The sequence below is a fragment of the Sphaeramia orbicularis genome, chromosome 6, assembly GCF_902148855.1.
Source record: "Sphaeramia orbicularis chromosome 6, fSphaOr1.1, whole genome shotgun sequence".
Lineage (NCBI taxonomy): Eukaryota > Metazoa > Chordata > Actinopteri > Kurtiformes > Apogonidae > Sphaeramia > Sphaeramia orbicularis.
This window is the reverse complement of record NC_043962.1, coordinates 1,620,014-1,638,570: the sequence shown is the minus strand read 5'-3', so window position 1 is coordinate 1,638,570 and position 18,557 is coordinate 1,620,014. Positions and strand designations below refer to the sequence as shown.

At 38.8% G+C, this 18,557-nt stretch overlaps 1 protein-coding gene across 2 annotated transcripts in view; it reads left to right on the top strand.

Moving 5' to 3' along the window:
• The first annotated feature begins 997 nt into the window (after window positions 1-997).
• Window positions 998-18,557, top strand: part of ca5a (carbonic anhydrase Va) — a 32,539-nt gene continuing 14,979 nt past the window's right edge. Inside the window, exons 1-3 of one of the 2 annotated variants that reach the window (XM_030137086.1) lie at window positions 998-1,557; window positions 9,966-10,163; window positions 15,519-15,637. In XM_030137086.1, coding sequence (XP_029992946.1) covers window positions 1,410-1,557; window positions 9,966-10,163; window positions 15,519-15,637 — 465 coding nt within the window. In that variant the 5' untranslated portion in view covers window positions 998-1,409. Of the gene's footprint in view, window positions 1,558-9,457; window positions 9,635-9,965; window positions 10,164-15,518; window positions 15,638-18,557 lie in introns of those variants that run through there. The other variant, XM_030137087.1, reaches the window with a different exon arrangement.

Sequence of the window (18,557 nt, the reverse complement as noted above, 5' to 3'; positions counted from 1 at the left end):
GTGTCTTTAGTACATGATACAACACAACAACAACAACACAAGTCACCACTGAATTAAATGAAAATTTATCTGAACAAATGTGATTCAGAGATGGAAGGAAATGCAGTGACCCAACAAAAACTGCTCTGTAATCTGACAAAGATCATGTGACTTCAGATGGTTTATCCACTTTTGATATGTTAACATGGAGGTGTCAAAGCGTCCAATCCGAATATGGGATGAATTTTGCAAAAGAGCAAAAATGACTGTGCCCCCCCGATCACCAAAATTTCATCATTTGTTCCTTGTGCCAGTATCAACATTTCCTGAAATTTTCATCCAAATCTGTCCATAAGTTTTTGAGTTATCTTGCACACACACACACACACACACACACACACACACACACACACACACACACACACACACACACACACACACACACACACACACACACACAGACAAACCAATGCTGACAAAAACAGAACCTCCTTGGTGGAGATAATTAGGTTTATAGATCACAAGTGACCCAGAATAGATGTGGTTATATTTTCACTAAATTAGGTCAAAGTTTACATTTTTTATGAATTTTTTAAATCTGTTTTTCTCTCATTTCCTTATAATGGGTGACATTTCACATGTCTTTAAAAACATCAGTTTTGTTTCACTTTATTTGATATGACATCAGCACACACAGACATGATGACATCAGTGCTTTAATATGACACAGTACCTCTGAGGGGCGGGGTTTGTTGTGTGTGGAACCACTTGTTTCCATCTTTAATTGTAAATATCTTCAGTGTAATTTTGACATTTGACAAGTTCATCCCTTGGACCGGATTGGACCACTTTAGAGGGCCGGTTTTGGTCCGCGGCCCTTATGTTTGCCTCCTCAGGTGCTTTTGGGTTGGATGCACTGTGGTTCCAGTTGTTGTTGACGTCATCATCATCCGCCCCTCAGCGGAGGCCTCTGATTGGTCCGCGCGCAGCCCCTTCTTCCTTCCTCTGAACCGCCGTAAACACACTCTGTATTTTTTCGGTTACCGACGGTCCCAGGCGGAAAGGACATCACTGAACCGGGCCGAACCGACGGTATCAACATTTGGAAACACTGTGACTCCGCCTCCGGTTCCTTCCGCCGCCTCTGCCCGGATACAGGAGGCAGAGAGTCCGCCTACAGCTCCACAGGCTCCGGCCGTGTTGACGAACCCACAGAACCTACTGGAACTACAGAACCCACAGAACCTACAGAACCTACTGGAACTACAGAACCTACTGGAACTACAGAACCTACTGGAACTACAGAACCCACAGAACCTATAGAACCTACTGGAACTACAGAACCTACTGGAACTACAGAACCCACAGAACCTACTGGAACTACAGAACCCACAGGACCTTCCCGGAGCTCACAGACCGTATCTGTGCCCATGGTGAGCCTGTCGTCGGTGCTGCGGCCGCTGGCGGTGCGGCTCCAGCGGCAGCTCGGCAGACCCTCCTCCGCCCTGGGCCACCGGATCAGCCCGGTCCGGAGATGCAACCTGACGGCCTGTTCCAGCAAGTTCGTCCTGTCCCAGAGTAAGTCCATGTGCACAGGGGCTCATCCTGCAGGTCCAGACCAGCCCGGGTACCCCCTTCTGTCTGCACGGGTTTATGGGTTACTCTAAACATGGGGGTCAAACATGTGGTCCGCGGGCCAAAACCGGCCCGTTAAAGGGTCCAGTCCGGCCGACGGATGAATCTGTGAAATACTAATGCTGTGTTACCACTACGTGGTACCGGCTCGACTCGACTCAACCTTTTTGCATTTCCATTACGAAAAAGGACCTGGAATCTGGTACCCGGTACTAGTTTTTTGGTCTCACCTCCGCGGAGGTTCCAGGACTGGGGACCAGATTCTAAAAGGTGACACTGTGTAAACACTGCAGACCACTGATTGGTCAGAGTCGTCTCTGTGCCCCGCCCTTTTACAAAAACAGATGCAGAAGCTGACAGTAAATCTGTGGGCAGGTGAATCCACATGAGGACAGTCTGTAGAACTACACCATGGTTTGTCCTGGAGGTTCAGACGCAAACATTCAGCAGGAGTTTGATGAGACAACACACAACAAGGGAGTTTATCAGCAACTCTGAGTAGACGACACAGAAGTAACGCACCACATTGCTATGACAACCAGGTACTGTAGACTCAGTAGTATCCTGGAATGGAAACGGTCTGCAGGAATCAGATCTGTTAGTCGAGTCGAGCCGGTTCCACGTAGTGGAAACACAGCATATGATACTGGTTTTAGTTCAGGTTTCACATCCAGACCTACAGAAGAGCATTAGGGCCACGGGGAAAAAAATCAAAATTAAGGTCCAATATATTTTTTTTAGTTCTCCTTTTTTTTTTTTTTTTAGTTATTTATTGGACACAGACATTCAACATACAGTCATAAGACTTAGATTGTACATACTCAAAGACGACAAACTGAAGTATCATGTCAGATAGATTCATACCAACAAATGTACACACAGACAAATGACACAAAGCAAAATAAAACAAAATAAGACAAAACCAGAACTATTGGGGTGGGGGGGGGTTCGTCTTTTGGTTCAAAACATTATGACCAGCACAGGGGCCCATCTCCTCAGCAGTTTAGGAGTTTTTCCCTCTGGAGCCTTAAATTATCAGCTTTATCCTCCATTCTATAGAGTTCCCATACACCGTCTTCCCATGACTGGAACCATTTGGTGTCAGCCAGTTGACAGTGATACCTTTAACTGCTGGTGCGAGGAGAATTTGAAGTAGATATATATGAGCTCGACTTTCAAAGCCCTAAATGTTTTGTTATCTATAAGTTGTAATGCGTAAATGAGAAGCTGTGACATAATATTGTTAAAATTGCACTTATTGCTCTTAACATGTTTCAGGTTTTTCATATTTGTTCAGCTTATTCACATTTTTTGAAGGATGCTTTGTAGATGTAGGTTTTCAGTATGTAATTTAACTTTTTTCCCTGTTCATATTGTCCTGGTCCGGCCCACCTGAGCTCATACTGGGCTGAATGTGGCCCCTGAACTGGGTTTGACAGTTTCTAAACCCTGTCATTGTGGCTCAAAAACACACCATCAGCTCATGTTCACTTTTGTTGTCATCTGAAAGCTGCACACACAGCGGTGGGAATCTGGATCTGGATCTGGATCTGGACTCCACACTGCTGTATCTGAAGCGGATCCCCTGCTCCAGGTTTTCCACCCGCCCCCTCACATACAGATCCACTGCCCTATATATGGACCATTTGATGCCCTTTGGCCTAAATCGGCGCCTGCATGTAAACTCATTGCATATGCATGTGCGGTGTTAGAGTTAGAGTTTGGTTTCTTCTGTCCATCTTGTGTTGTTTCAGACTCATATAGAGCTGAGAGATAAAAGAATAATGATAAGAATTTATTTACATTATCAGCTGAAAGTATTGTAAAGTGTTTCAGCAGTTTCAATTAATATTTTAACCCATAAAGACCCAGTGTTATTCTTGTGGCAAACGATTTCTCCTCTTTATTTAACCTTTCTTTAAGTGATTTATCACCATTTATCATAATATTATGCTCTGTATTTTGTGTTTTTTCAGTGAAAATCAGGTATTTTCCTGTATTTAATTCACTGATCATGTCAATGTTCATAAAAGCTCAGATTAAAGTTGAGGGTTATTGTATCAAAAACAGAAAACTGAAGAAAAACTGCCTTTTTCATCACAATCTGTCATTGACTGAACATAAACCCAGTGTGTCCATCCACTGTCACTGATCCAACTCCATGGGTTTTACTGGTGAATCAATGTTGTAGAAGATGACAGTGTTTCCACAGTAACTATGGAGCCTCTGAACGTCCAAATATGGTCATATCTGATGACCATGAAAAGATGAAGAACTGTATTTTACACCAATTGTTGACATAGATTGATAGGATTAATGGATCAACAGGAATGAAACAGTTTGGGTCTTTATGAATTAAAATAACATGAAACTTTATTGATCCTAAAACGGGGAAATTCAGTGATTAAGGCAGCAACCGGATAAAGTGTACATAGAGCAAAAAAACAAACAATAATAGTAATAAAAACTGTAAAGGCTGTATACATATAAACATAAGAAGTAAGCACTCATAGTTTGTGTTTTATAGTTTTTAGGTTTTTTTTGTCTTGCACTGTTATTATTTAGTCTTTTTTTGTTGTTTGTGCCATATTTTAATGATTTTAAACCTATAAATAACATTATACATTCTCTATATGTCAGTCAGCACCAAAAAAATTTAGGAATTGACATTTGTTGCGATAAATAGCAAAACAAAGTCTTTTTTCATTATGGTAACATTTTGGTCATATCACCCACATACAAAAATCAAACCATGTATGCATGTTTGAATATTAAAATTAAATATTCTTGCTACTACTAGTATAAGATCGTCCAATCCAACTTTATTTCAGGTGCTTGAAATCCTTGAAAATGCTTGAATTCCAATGTTTTCAAGGTCTGAAAAGTGCTGAAATTTTAGTTGAAGTGCTTGAAAGTGCTTGTAATTCTAACTGATGTGATTTATTTATTTATTTTTAATATTAACTCAAGCCAAAGCTACTTCCAGAGAGACGATTCCTTTAGAAAAATATAACTTTATGTCAAAATATTCCACATAATTTCAGGTTGATTTCAAGTACATTTTTATCTTAATCTTTGTCTCGGTGAAGTGGCTTCCCTGTTTTTTTTTTTTGTTTTTTTTTATAAAACTTTGCGTTCTTCTTTAACTTCTAAACTTTTTACTCTCAGGAAACGTAAGTTTAGGTGTTTATAGCATAAAACAATGAACATCATAGTGATAAAAAGTGAAAATAATAATCCTGAGTATATGTATTCCTATAGATGTGTATTTTATGTTTGGTGCTGAGCTGGAAAAATGTGAAAATGACCCTTAAAAGTGCTTGACTTTGAATGTGTCTGAACCATGTTATTTATCCAGTGCTTTAAAACAGCCACAGATGCCCAATATAGGAAAAAATCTAGCAAATAAAATACAAAACACATAAAAATATAAAAGACTTTAACTGCTGTCATGGTCATGTTGTGTCTGAGTTGAAGGGAACGTCTTGTCATTACATGTTGGACGTAAAATATGATAAGTCAGCCAAACTAGTCCAACCAGACCTAAAACCTGCACCACCACACCCAAAAACAACAGCCATGTCGACTTCAACATCTCATGCCAACCATGTAGAAGGAAAAAAAAAGCTTTTATGCTCAGCCATGACAATAAAGTCAGTTCATATTTAACTACAAGTGTGTTTTACTGAACTTTGGACAGATAGTTTCAGGACAGTTGGTGGTTTTCCTCTGAAGTGGTAGAGTTTGTCCTAGTTCAGCCGTCTGCCCTTTAATCTGGTCTGATGCACTTACTGTTTTTCTTCTCAGACTTTGGTTCCGTACATCAGGAAGGTCAAACTCATTGTCTTTCAGGTTCCACATTCAACCCGATGATCTGAAGTGGATCAGAACCAGTAAAATAATACCGTAATAGCTAATAAATAATGACAACTTTAAATCCATCCATCCATTATCCACCGCTTATCCGGGGCCGGGTCGCGGCAGTAACAGTCTAAGCAGGGACGCCCAGACTTCCCTCTCCCCAGACTCCTCCTCCAGCTCTTCTGGGGGGGACCCCGAGGTGTTCCCAGGCCAGCCGAGAGACATGGTCTCTCGTGTCCTGGGTCTTCCCCGAGGTCTCCTCCCGGCAGGACATGCCCGGAACACCTCCCCAGGGAGGCGTCCAGGAGGCATCCGAAACAGATGCCCCAGCCACCTCAGCTGGTTCCTCTGGATGTGGAGGAGCAGCGGCTCTACTCCAAGCTCCTCCCTGGTGACTGAGCTCCTCCCCTTATCCCTAAGGGTGCGCCCAGCCACCTTGCGGAGGAAACTCATTTCGACCGCTTGTATCCGGGATCTGGTCCTTTCGGTCCTGACCCAAAGCTCATGACCATAGGTGAGGGTAGGAACGTAGACTGACCGGTAAATCCAGAGCTTCTCCTCTCGGCTCAGCTCCTTCTTCACCACAACCGACCGGTACAGCGACTGCATCACTGCAGACGCTGCACCGAATCCGTCTGTCAATCTGACGCTCCATCCTTCCCTCACTGTGAACAAGACCCCGAGATACTTAAACTCCTCCACTTGGGGCAAAGACTCCCCACCGACCCGGAGAGGGCAGACCACCTTTTTCCAGTCGAGAACCATGGCCTTGGATTTGGAGGTGCTGATCCTCATCCCGCTCACTTCACACTCGGCTGCAAACCGCCCCAGTGCACGCTGAAGGTCCAGGTTCGATGAGGCCAACAGGACAACGTCATCTGCAAAAAGCAGAGATGAAATCCTGTGGTCCCCAAACCGGACCCCCTCCGGCCCTTGGCTGCGCCTAGAAATTCTGTCCATAAAAATAATGAACAGAACCGGTGACAAAGGGCAGCCCTGCCGGAGTCCAACATGCACCTGGAACAGGTCTGACTTACTGCCGGCAATGTGAACCAGGCTCCTGCTTCGGTCATACAAGGACCGGACTGCCCTTAGCAAAGGGCCCCGGACCCCATACTCCCGAAGCACCCCCCACAGGATACCACGAGGGACACGGTCGAACGCCTTCTCCAGATCCACAAAACACATGTGGACCGGCTGGGCGAACTCCCATGAACCCTTGAGCTCCCGATGAAGAGTGTAGAGCTGGTCCAGTGTTCTGCGACCGGGACGAAAACCGCATTGTTCCTCCTGGATCCGAGGTTCGACTATCGGTCGGATCCTCCTCTGCAGTACCTGGAATAGACTTTCCCTGGGGGGGGGGACTTTAAATGTTTTGCTTTATTTTAGTGCAAAAATATAACATTAAATTATGAGAATATTTATATTTACAAAGTATCCAATCAAAAAAAGATGTGAATAACTGGAAAAACATGAAATTTCTTAAGAAAATTAAGAGCAGTTTTAATAATATTTTGCCTCAACTTGTGCATTACAGGTCAGATCTACAAAGGCACAAAACATTTAGTTCCAGTTAAAATTGCACTTTATTTTTGTAAGCATTTCAGGTAGAGCCTGATCGATATGAGATTTTTGGGGCTGATACCGATATCTGGGGCAAAAAAAGCCAATATCTGACAGGGGTGTGTATTAACACGAATCTGGCAATACGATACAAATCACAATACTAGGACCACGATACGATAAATCACAATATATCATGATACTGTTAAAAAGGCAATTTTTTGTTTGTTTCTTTTTTAAATGATTATTTCCTTGATGAATTTAATCACACCATAAATCTGCACAAATACTAAACACATTTTTATTTGATCCCAACAGGATCTAATGTTCTATCACAAAATGTTCCTGTGTTCAAACTGAACTTCTGTTTTACAGACATTCCAGTTTCAGATCCTGTTCAAATGTTCAGATTCTATTAGTTCAGAACTAACATCAGAACAGGATTTTAGTTCAATCCCAACAAAGGAACAAACATTATTGAATAAAAGTGTTAAATAAGAATAAATAAAATATAAACAAAAATGAACCTCCACAATATCTGCATTTGAATAAATACCTAAAAATATCAATACAGTACTTTTTAATATTGATACAGTATTGCCAAATGAAATATCGCGATATATTGCAGAACCGATATTTTCTTATACCCTTAATATGTGATATATCGGCCAATATCCAATATATTGGCTGATAACTGTTATATCAGCCAATATATGACATAAGAACACTGATGTACACAGGATATAATAGTCTAATATTAGATAATATTAGATAATATTAGTTAATAGTGGTCCGTGATTTTGGGGCCAGGTAGTGGTCCATGTTTGTCAAAGTGAAAGTGAATCTGAACAGGTTTTGTATTCCTCTAACTCTCCGGGCAGCACAAATACACACGAGCAGAGCGACAGAATCTCCTCGCAGCAAAAAAGTTAATACATCGGTTACATGTTGACTGATATTGATTAATCGGTGATGGGTTATAATCGGCTAAATTAATCGGTCGAGCTCAGTTTCAGGTTGTTCATATTTATTAATTTTATTCACATTTTATTGTTAAAGGATAGTTTGTTAATGTAAATATTTTCATAATTTCATGTTAATTTTTCGCACTAAAACAGAAAAATTTGGAGTTGTCATTATTTATAGGCATAATGTAATTTTTTATTTTTATTTTTTTAATATTAAACCAAGAAGAAAATGTGGAGTCATTATTTATAGGTTATTATGTTATTATTGTACTGTAGATCATCTTGGTCTGTATTTGGAGCCTGAACTAAAACCAGTTTGACATCCTTGGTTGTAATAGTCTTCAGTCTAATTTTTTCATTTTGCAAATTCATCCCAGGGGCCGGACTGGAACCTGTGGCAGGCTGGTTTTTGGCCCATGGGCCTCATGTTTGACACCCTGCCTTAGATACAAACATTTGACCCAAAGGACAGCACAGCTACATTTTAATAATTTACATTATTTTCAGCTCATCAGGATAAAGAACAGTTTCCTCTGTTATAATCCTTTTAGAGTGTCTAGTTTTTCATTTGAACTAATCTAAAAATATGATAATGAAATGATTGAGGGTCTTTGTAGAGGACACGTCTGTACTTAGTGTTACTGTTTGAAGGTGGGATATATGGAGTACTCTTTTATTTATTTATTTATTGGTTTATTTAAAAAGGATATTGTGCATTAATTCACATCGTTGTAAAAGCAGCAGAGTTAGAATAATGTCTGTTTTTCATGTGCAGTCGCTGGCCTTGACCCTCCGTTCACAGATGCTCTGGGCTCAGATCTGTTCACACACTCATCACCTTCACATCACACACACTCGTACACGCCTGCAGACCGGCCTCGCCACCGCCGGCCCAGAGAACAAGAGTGAATGAATGTCTGTGCAGGCCGTTCCCATGTGCCCCCCCCGCCCCCTTAGAGAAGTCAATGAAACCTGATGAAGCTGAAGGTCATCTCCCAGTCAGACCTGTTCAGCTCCACTCTCAGTGGAAACTTTAAGGAAAACAAAAGCCTGAGCTGCTTTTGAAGCTCTCAACACTTACACCTTTTTTGTCCTGGACTTTGTTCTGACGTTGGAGCAGACGTTCGAACCAAAGGAATATGAGGGGATTTTTTTTTTTTTTTGGTAGAACAGGGAGGCTGAGGAGGACGAGTGAGGAGTTTTGGAGTAATTAGTATCCAGGTCCGTTGACAGCCGTTGGCCGGGACTGAGGACTGACTCTGGGTCGGACCGGCCAGAGGTCCCGGTCAGAAACCCCCCCCCCCCCCCCCCCTCCTTCCCCCCCGCTGCGTGGAGGGGAGCTGGGGGCGTGCCAGGACATTCCGCGTGTCACTTTCTGTACAGCCGGCCCACTTCTCTCTCTCTCTCTTATTTTGTAATTTCCTTTAAGGAAAAAAAAGGGCGAGAGGACTAGGAGGAAGTGGTGTTACTCACTCACTCCCTCCGTTCTCATTCAGTTCTTTTTAGTCGGACTTAGGAGGAGGAGGAGAAGGACGGGTCGACTGAGTCTGTGGAGTTTTGATCATTTTCTGTTTGTGTCAAAATGGACTGTGTGAAAATGCAGGAGGCGGCTGAGTTCAACATGAGAAGTAGGTGTCAGACAATTCTGTTTCCACTGAAGGAGCTGCTGAATGCAATCTGTCTGTCCTGTGCATCCTCCTCTTTTCCTTTTCCTCCTCTTCTTTTCTTTCCTCCTGTTCATCCTCCTCTTCCTCTTCTTCCTCCTCCTCCTCTTCCTCCTCTTTTCCTCCTGTTCTTTCCTCCTGTGCATCCACTTTTCCTCCTCTTCTTTTCTTTCCTCCTGTGCATCCTCCTCTTCCTCCTCTTCTTTTCTTTCCTCCTGTTCATCCTCTTCTTCCTCTTTTCCTCCTCTTCTTTTCTTTCCTCCTGTGCATCCTCCTCTTCTTTCCTTTCCTCCAGTGCATCCCATGTGGCAGGGGCCTCTGGTGGTACCTGGAGGCGACCGTCAGTCTCCCATCGACATCGTGGTGCGTAAGAGCGTCTTCGACTCGCAGCTGAAGCCTCTGGTCCACCACTACGACCCGCAGACCTGTCAGCAGATCTGGAATAACGGTTACTCCTTCCTGGTCGAGTACGACGACACTACAGACAAGTCCAGTGAGTTCTCTCCCCTCATTCTGAGTATTGTTTCAGAAAATACACCACACCGTTTCCCTTTAACCCATAAAGACCCAGAGCTGCTTTTGTGTCACTTCACAAATGAATATTTATTTTTATTGAACTTAAGTGATTTATCACCAGTTTTTATAATATTATCCTTTGTTTTTTGCATTTTTTCAGTGAAATCAGGCACTTTCCTGTATTTGATTTCCAGATTTTATACTTTAATCAGCATTTTGATATTGTATTTGAGGGTTATTATATCAAAAACAAAAAAATTGAAAATATATCATTAAGTGAACTTAAAAACAAGCATCTCCATCCACTGTCATTGATCCAACTCCATGGGTTTTACTGGAGAATCAATGTTGTAGATGACAGTGTTTCCATGGTAACTACGGAGCCTCTGAACATCCAAATATGGTCATACCTGATGACCATGAAAAGATGAAGAACTGTATGTTACACCAATTATTGACATGTATCCATAGAATTAGTGGATCAACAGATATTAAACAGTTTATGTCAGTAGATGGTTTAGTTTCCAGTGGCTGTTTGGGTCTTTAAGGGTTAAATCCCAGTCTCATACATGTGCTGATCTACACAAAGGGATTACCTCCCCCTCCTCTTAAGAACTCTCAGTCTTTAAGAACGTCTTCTAATCAATGCTGCGTTCAAAGCCTCTGATAAAAACCACAACATGGACCTTGTGACTGTCATGTGACTTTTTTTTTTTTTTTGTCCTGACCTCAACAACTATAACATAGTCTGTCCAGGTCGTTTTATAGAGTATTTCATGTAATTACAAAGTTACACCAACACACTTTCCAAACCAAGTTCTAAACATAGACTCTTTATTATGAAAAAAAAAAAAACAGTCATGTGACCTCAGTCTTTGTGTTATGAGCTTAGTCTGGCACCGAGGCGGAACAACAACAGGTTTAGAACACTGACACATTTCAGGATTTGAGGCACTAATTTTTTTTTTTTTATTACTTTTTTGTTTTGTTTTGTTTTAGCATGTACTACCAGTCCAGATTTCCTCTTCTGATCATTTCTCACAGTCCTAGTCTGAAGAAACTCATTATGAAACTGTCTCTGGATGTGACTTGGTATGTGTTTCTGCCCAGGATCATTTCCTCCTTTTGGACAAAAACACAACAAACTCTAGACCAAGGATGTGGAACTCCTGTTAGTTCAGGTTCCACATCCAGCCTAATATGATTTAAAGTGGGCCGGACCAGTAAAATAATATAAATAATAGGATGAGAACTTATCCAATCCAATCCAATCCAGCTTTATTTGTAAAGCGCTTTAAAACAACTGCAGTGGACCGAAGTGCTGGACAGAAGAATAATTAAAACCAAAACAGAAGAATAAAATACAGAATAGATTTAAAGACATAGAAACGGTACAAAAAGAAAAAAGTGCTATATAGAAGAATAAATAAAACCCAAATAAAAGAATAAAATACAAGAATAGATTGAAAAGCCATACAATTAAAAACAACAAAATAAATAAATAAATAAATAAATAAAATAGATAAATAAGAACAATAACCTATAAATAGTGTCAACTCCAAAGTTTTCTCTGTGTTTTTGAGTGAAAAAAAGTAAAATTCCGCTATAAAAATGTTTATATCTACAAACTGTACTTGAATGTAACATGAACAAATATGAACAACCTGAAAATTCTTAAGAAAAATAAGTGCAATTTTAACAATATTATGCCTCAGTTTATCATTTCTACATGTGCGTTACAACTTACAGATCACAGTGGATCTACAAATGCACAAAACATTTAATAACAGACAGAATATTGGTGCAATTACACTGATTTGTCTTAACATATTTCAAGTTGTTCATATTTGTTCAGGTTATTCATGTTTTTTTTAGAAAGGATAGTTTGTAAATTTAAACATTTTCATGTAATTTTACTTTTTTACACTAAAACAAACAACATTTTAAATTATTTATAGGTTATCGTGATCAACAGGCAGAATTTTATTAAAATTTCACATACTTTTCTTAAGATATTTCAGGTTCATATTTGTTCAGGTTATTCACATTTTTTTGTAAAAGGCTAGTCTGTAAATGTAAACATTTTTGTGCAATTTAACTTTTTTTTACACTAAAACAAAGAGAAACAATGGCAGTTTTCATTATTTATAGATTATTATGATAGTATTTTACTGGTCTGACCCACTATAGATTGAATTGACCTAAAATGATTTTAAACATCCTTGATTGTTAATCTCTTCAGTGTCATTTTTCCATTTCACAAATTCATCCCACAAATGCAGAAATGCAAAAATTACACTTGAAATATTAATAATCCAGGATGTCAAAGTTTAGTTCAGGTTCCACATACAGACCAAGTGTGATCTCAAGTAAAATAAAATAGCGTAATAACCTAGAAATAATGACTCCAAATTTTCCTCTTGTTTAATATGAAAAATATAATATAACATTATGCCTATAAATAATGACAACTCCAAATGTTTTTGTTTTAGCACAAAAAAGTAACATTAGATTATGAAAATATTTACATTAACAAACTATCCTTTAACAATAAAATGTGAATAACCTGAACAAATATGAACAAACTGAAATGTGTGATCTCAAGTGGGTCAGACCAGGAAAATACTATCATGATAACCTATAAATTACTCCCTCCGCCAGGAGGTATAGTGATCACTTTGCTTTGAGTGTTTGTTTGTGTGTTTGTTTGTTTGTTTTTTAGCAACTTTAGTGTAAAACTCTTCCACCCATCTTTCCCAGATCTTCCCCACAGATAGGCCTAGGCCCTGGGACCAACCCAGTCCATTTTGGTCCCAGTAGGACAAAGTTCAAGGTCACAGCAAGGTCACAACATCTACAGTTTTCCATCTGTCATCATTGAGACATTTTCCAAAATTCATCCAAAATTCAAAACGACTCCGATTCTCCTCCAGTTGGATCCACCTGTAGCTTAGAACAATCTCTTGCATGTGGAACTAAATTGTCCACATCCACTGTGGAATGTGGACTCTGTGGACATTTACACTGAACACTGAAAATCCCATTTCCCACACATTTAAAATTAGAACTCAACTAATATTGATGTGAATTGACTCTAATTGGACAGACACATGACTGGGACCAGATTCAACTGTTTCTGCTGTATGGAACAACCTGGAAACTGTTGAATTTCAACAGAAATAGTCGATCCACACATGCACACTGTTCAGGGTGAAGGAGGAGGTTTGCATTCTCTGAACACTTGTTAAAAATGTTCTTTGTTTTAGTGTAAATAAAGTAAGAGTACATGAAATTGTTTACATTTACAAACTATCCTTTCACAAAAAAACATGAATAAACTGAACAAATATGAACAACCTGAAATGTGTTCGGAGAAGTAAGTGTAATTGCACCAATATTCTGTCTGTTATTAAATGTTATGTGTATTTGTAGAAGTTGTAATGCACATGTATAAATGATAAACTAAGGTGTAATATTGTTAAAATTGCACATATTTTTCTTAAGAATTTCCGGTTGTTCATGTTATTTACATTTTTTTAAAGGATAGTTTGTAGATGTAAACGTATTCCTTTATGTGATTTTTCTCTCTAAAACATAGATAAAAGTCTGGAGTTGACATTATTCATAGGTTATTATGTTATTATTTTACTGTTCTGACCCACTTTAGATCATATTGGTGTGTATGTGGAACCTTTGAACCCCTGGTCCAGACGATAACAGACATGGTTTAACACAGTGTTTTATTGTTTTCTCTGTTTTCCTGTACTGCAGCATAAGCACTATTTTCTGACTTATTAACAGAAGTGGAGAGTAGTAAAAGTAAAAATACCCACAATTCCTCGGTTTATTCATTACAAATGTATCAAGAGGAACCAGATGGAATAATACTGGCACAGTCTGGCTGAAGGTCATGGTCCGAACACAAAAGGCAGATATTAAACATATTTGATCAGGTGTGTGCAGCTTTTATAAGTTTATTAACTAAACATATATATAAAAATACTTGAATGGGTGGAGTTTCTCTGTCGGTGCCATGTTGTTAGGTGTAAAACAGAACAAAAGTCTGGGGAAGAATGAAGGAAAAAGAGCAGGAGAATGAACCAAGCTGGAGGCGGGTACTTTTATACTTTAGACTGAAGGACCGAGTGGTTCATGAGGTGGAAATACCCACAACCTGAAACAAAACAGAACACAACCACCACAAGACGTTAGATCAGTGGTTCCAAACCTTTTTACTCCTGACCCCATTTTAACATCACAAATTTCTGTTGACCCCAGACATTCAGAAGAGAGACTTTTTTTTTTTTTGCTAAAATTAATTTGTTTTTGATTCTGTAATAGTATTCTATCCTCTGTTTCAAATCCAGGTTAATTTTATTTGACATTTAGTCTGTATAATGTATATTATTGTGGACAGAGGCAGTAAATCCAGGTGTAGATTACTGCACAAAGGGAGAATTGGATTTTCCTTGGTCAGGATCTGTCCAGTCAGTCCAGCTGTGATTTACAAGGAGGACAATTAATACTGAACAAACAAGAACTGAAACTATGAATTATGAAAGAGCTGCAGCATCTGAAACTGACCACAATGAACATTTGACAGATAAACAGAACCACAAACAGAACCACAGAGAAACAGAACCACAAACAGAACCACAGATAAACAGAACCACAAACAGAACCACAGATAAACAGAACCACAAACAGAACCACAGATAAACAGAACCACAAACAGAACCACAAACAGAACCACAGTGCTGCAGTTTCACAACCACTGTTTGTTTTTATGGATTAGGATTGTCTCTGTCAACTCACCATATATTTTTTATTAATAAGTTTATTTTTTATTTTTATCAATTACTAGAAATTTCAGGCGACCCCATTTGAATTCCAGGAGACCCCACATGGGGTCCTGACCCCAAGGTTGAAAACCACTGGTCTACTTGTTTTACAGAAGTTAAATACATCTGCTTCTGAAATTTTCATGCATCTATCAGGAACATTTTAAAAGACACGTTGGACCTAATATCTTTTTCTGTATTATTCATTTTTATGGTGAAAGCCTAGAAATTTAGAGGACCCCAGGAAGACGAGCCTGGCGTTTGTGCGTCGGCTAATGGGGGTCCTCAGTAAAGAATAAACAAGAATAAACAAGAAATCTAAAACTAATGAAGACATGAGGCTAAACTTGTGTATGAAGCAGATCACAGAGGGTCAGTTTGGAACAGTTTCTGATGTCTGGTGATCTGAGGTGGATTCACCCACATCTGCACATGTACTGGTGTGTGTTTTCGCCATGCCTTCATATTTATTGTCTCACTTTCTGGTGCAGCGCTGAAAGGGGGCCCCCTGCAAGACAAGTTCAGGCTGTGTCAGTTCCACTTCCACTGGGGGGAGAGCAACGCCTGGGGTTCAGAGCACACCGTGGACAGGAAGCTGTTCCCTGCAGAGGTACACCTTCTGCTGCTGCAAACACACACACACACACACACACACACACATACAAGTGGCTTTTCCATCGGACATCTGCACAAAACTTTACCGATATTTAAAAAATGTCGAAAAAACAGAAGCGCGTAATGTCAGTTTTTCCATTAAATCACAAATGCGATGTTTTTTTAATTTATTATCGCAAGATGACATGAGAAGTCATTCCATAAACATGGCAACGAACATAAATATGGTGTTGATTTACAGATATATTCATTATTATTATATATTACCCCTCTATCTCCTACTAAATTCTTAAATTGTGCTGAAAATGTTCAAAAAGTACTGATACACACACTGAAATAATTTAACCAAGTTGTAGTTTGAAAAAACAAACAAACAACAAAACAAAAAAAAGCAACAAATAAAATAATTGGCAGAATGTCCCTTCTGTTGCAGAAACATTCAAATATTAACCCTTAGTGGTCTGAGCCTATTTTGTCCATTTTTCAGTCCTTTTGATTTTGCCTTTATATATTATATAAACAGATGTTTATTATACCCATGTTTGGGATCTGTTTTTTCAGCAAAACTTCATCTATATCATCTGTCTATTATTTTTTCACTTTAACCTACTATATCAACACAAAAGGAGAGAAAACACACAAAAAATATAAAATCCAATTTGAAAAATGTATATAATTTATTGCATAAATAACACACAATAGTGAATATGGTTTTCTGAAGCCTGAGCAGGTATGTGATCTGCTTCATCTGGTAAATATCCCAAACTTTTTGAATCTATGTATTGTATGAGGGAGGTTCTGGTTTCATCCAAATGATGGTTCTAGACTTTAAGGCAGCGGTGAGTAAGATATTCCAAAGGTATTTATCTGCCTTTCTATCCAGACCTTCAGGTATTACTCCCAGACCTGCCACTGTGAAGTTTTGTGGGATGTTCATTTTAAAAACCTCCTTCAAGGCATTGAAAACCTCCCTCCAAAACACACTTAACTCAGGACAAAGCCAAAATATATGAGTGTGATTAGTTATATCATCAGAGTCTGTTTGTCTGTTAGCAAGATAACTCGAAACGTTAAGGACAGATTTGGATGAAATTTTCAGGAAATGTTGATACCGACAGAAGGAACAAATGATTAAATTTTGGTGTTGATTGAGAGGGGCACTGATCTGCTCTCCGAGTGTTTGTCTAGTTTTTTTTTTTTTTTTAATGAGTGGGTGTATATATGAGTGCAGAAATATGTATATGGTTGTTAAGTATAGATGGGTATATTTGTGTGTTTTCTAGTACTTTGTAAAATCTCCTTCAATTAAATAAGTCTATTAAAAAAAAAAAAAAAAGGAAAATAATAACCCAAAATTTTCTGTTTTAGTGTGAAAAAAGTAAAAAAAAAAAAAAGGACATTGTGAAAATTTTTACATCTGCAAACCAGTGTATTAGACAGAAATGGAGAAACTGGGTGTGTAAAAAAAAAAAAAAAAAAAAAAAAAAAAAAACGGGTAAAACAGGGTGTGTAATACTGTAAACTAGAAAAGCACTTGGAGAGCACAGACCTCTGCCAAGGCAGATACCCCCCCCCACACTGGACCCCTTGGTGGGCTGGTTCTGGCTCAAGGGCCTCATTTCAATAGAATAGAATAGAATAGAGTAGAATAGAATAGAATAGAGTAGAATAGAATAGAATAGAATAGAATGCCTTTATTGTCATTATACATATACAACAAAATTATAAGAGACAACCTCTGTACTAAAGAAAGCACCCAGCAGAAAACAAATGAATACAACTAATACAAGTATATAACACCAGTCCACATGAGTAAATGTTTTCTTAAGGCTTCCATAAAGAAAGAATGACACTGCAGTGTTGAAACGGTGTAAGTGTTGACTTTTTCTTTAATTCAAGTGTCATTCCACAAATGGAATAAATGGATAATCTTATATGAATAACACCACGTACTGGATTATTTGTGCTGTGTTTATTCTGGATCTGAGGTAGTGTACATCTGTGATTCAACTGGGTTTGAGTGTCTTTAAACCATTAAAGTTGAACTCAAATATTAGTGGACTGAACTGGTCCCATTGTCCTGTTCTGCTGTCGGATCACAGTGCCTATTTACATGTTGTTCCATTCCAACACACTTATGTAACCGGAGTTTCCATGAACTGTGTGTCTTCAGATATGCCCTTACTGGTGGCACTGGGAGTGGGTTCAGGTTGTTTTTTCCAGTCAGCAGTTTTTGTGACCAGAGCAGCAACTTACAGCCCTGACCCACATGTTTTCTGTCTGTCTGGTTTTTTTTTTGTTTTTTTTGTTTTTTTGGTAACTGAAATCTTTATTGAGTTTTACGGACAATTATAACAATAACCAAAAACAAACACACAAAAATAACACATATATTTTAGAAATGTCCATATGTTACTGTGCTTTAGAAGATGACTGGGGACGTTCTGAACCATATATTGGGTTTTTCAATTCCACTGATTCCTGATGTTCTATATCTGTGTAACTTTCAGGACACTACCATTCTTAAAGAGGATGAATATTTAGTTAAACTACTCTGAATAGCTGCAAAAAACAAACTATAACAAGGGACTGAGGAAGGCAAACATCCCATCAAAGGACCAGTGGATATCCTCAATTGATGAACTATTTCTAATGGAAAAATTAACACACAGACTGAGACTGAAAGAACCACAAGTGGATAAGAAGTGGAATAAATCGACTATATTTACACTAAATCAATAGATTGACTGTTGCTACCTGGGCATATTGTTTTCTTTTGTACTCGTTTGTTCTCATGTTTGTCTGTTTTGTTTTTTTTTTTTGTTCTTTTTAATTTTTTTGTGTTTGTCTTTTTTTTTTTAACCCTGGGTTCTAGATCCTCTGATCCAGTTCAATCCTTTACTTTTTTTCCTTTC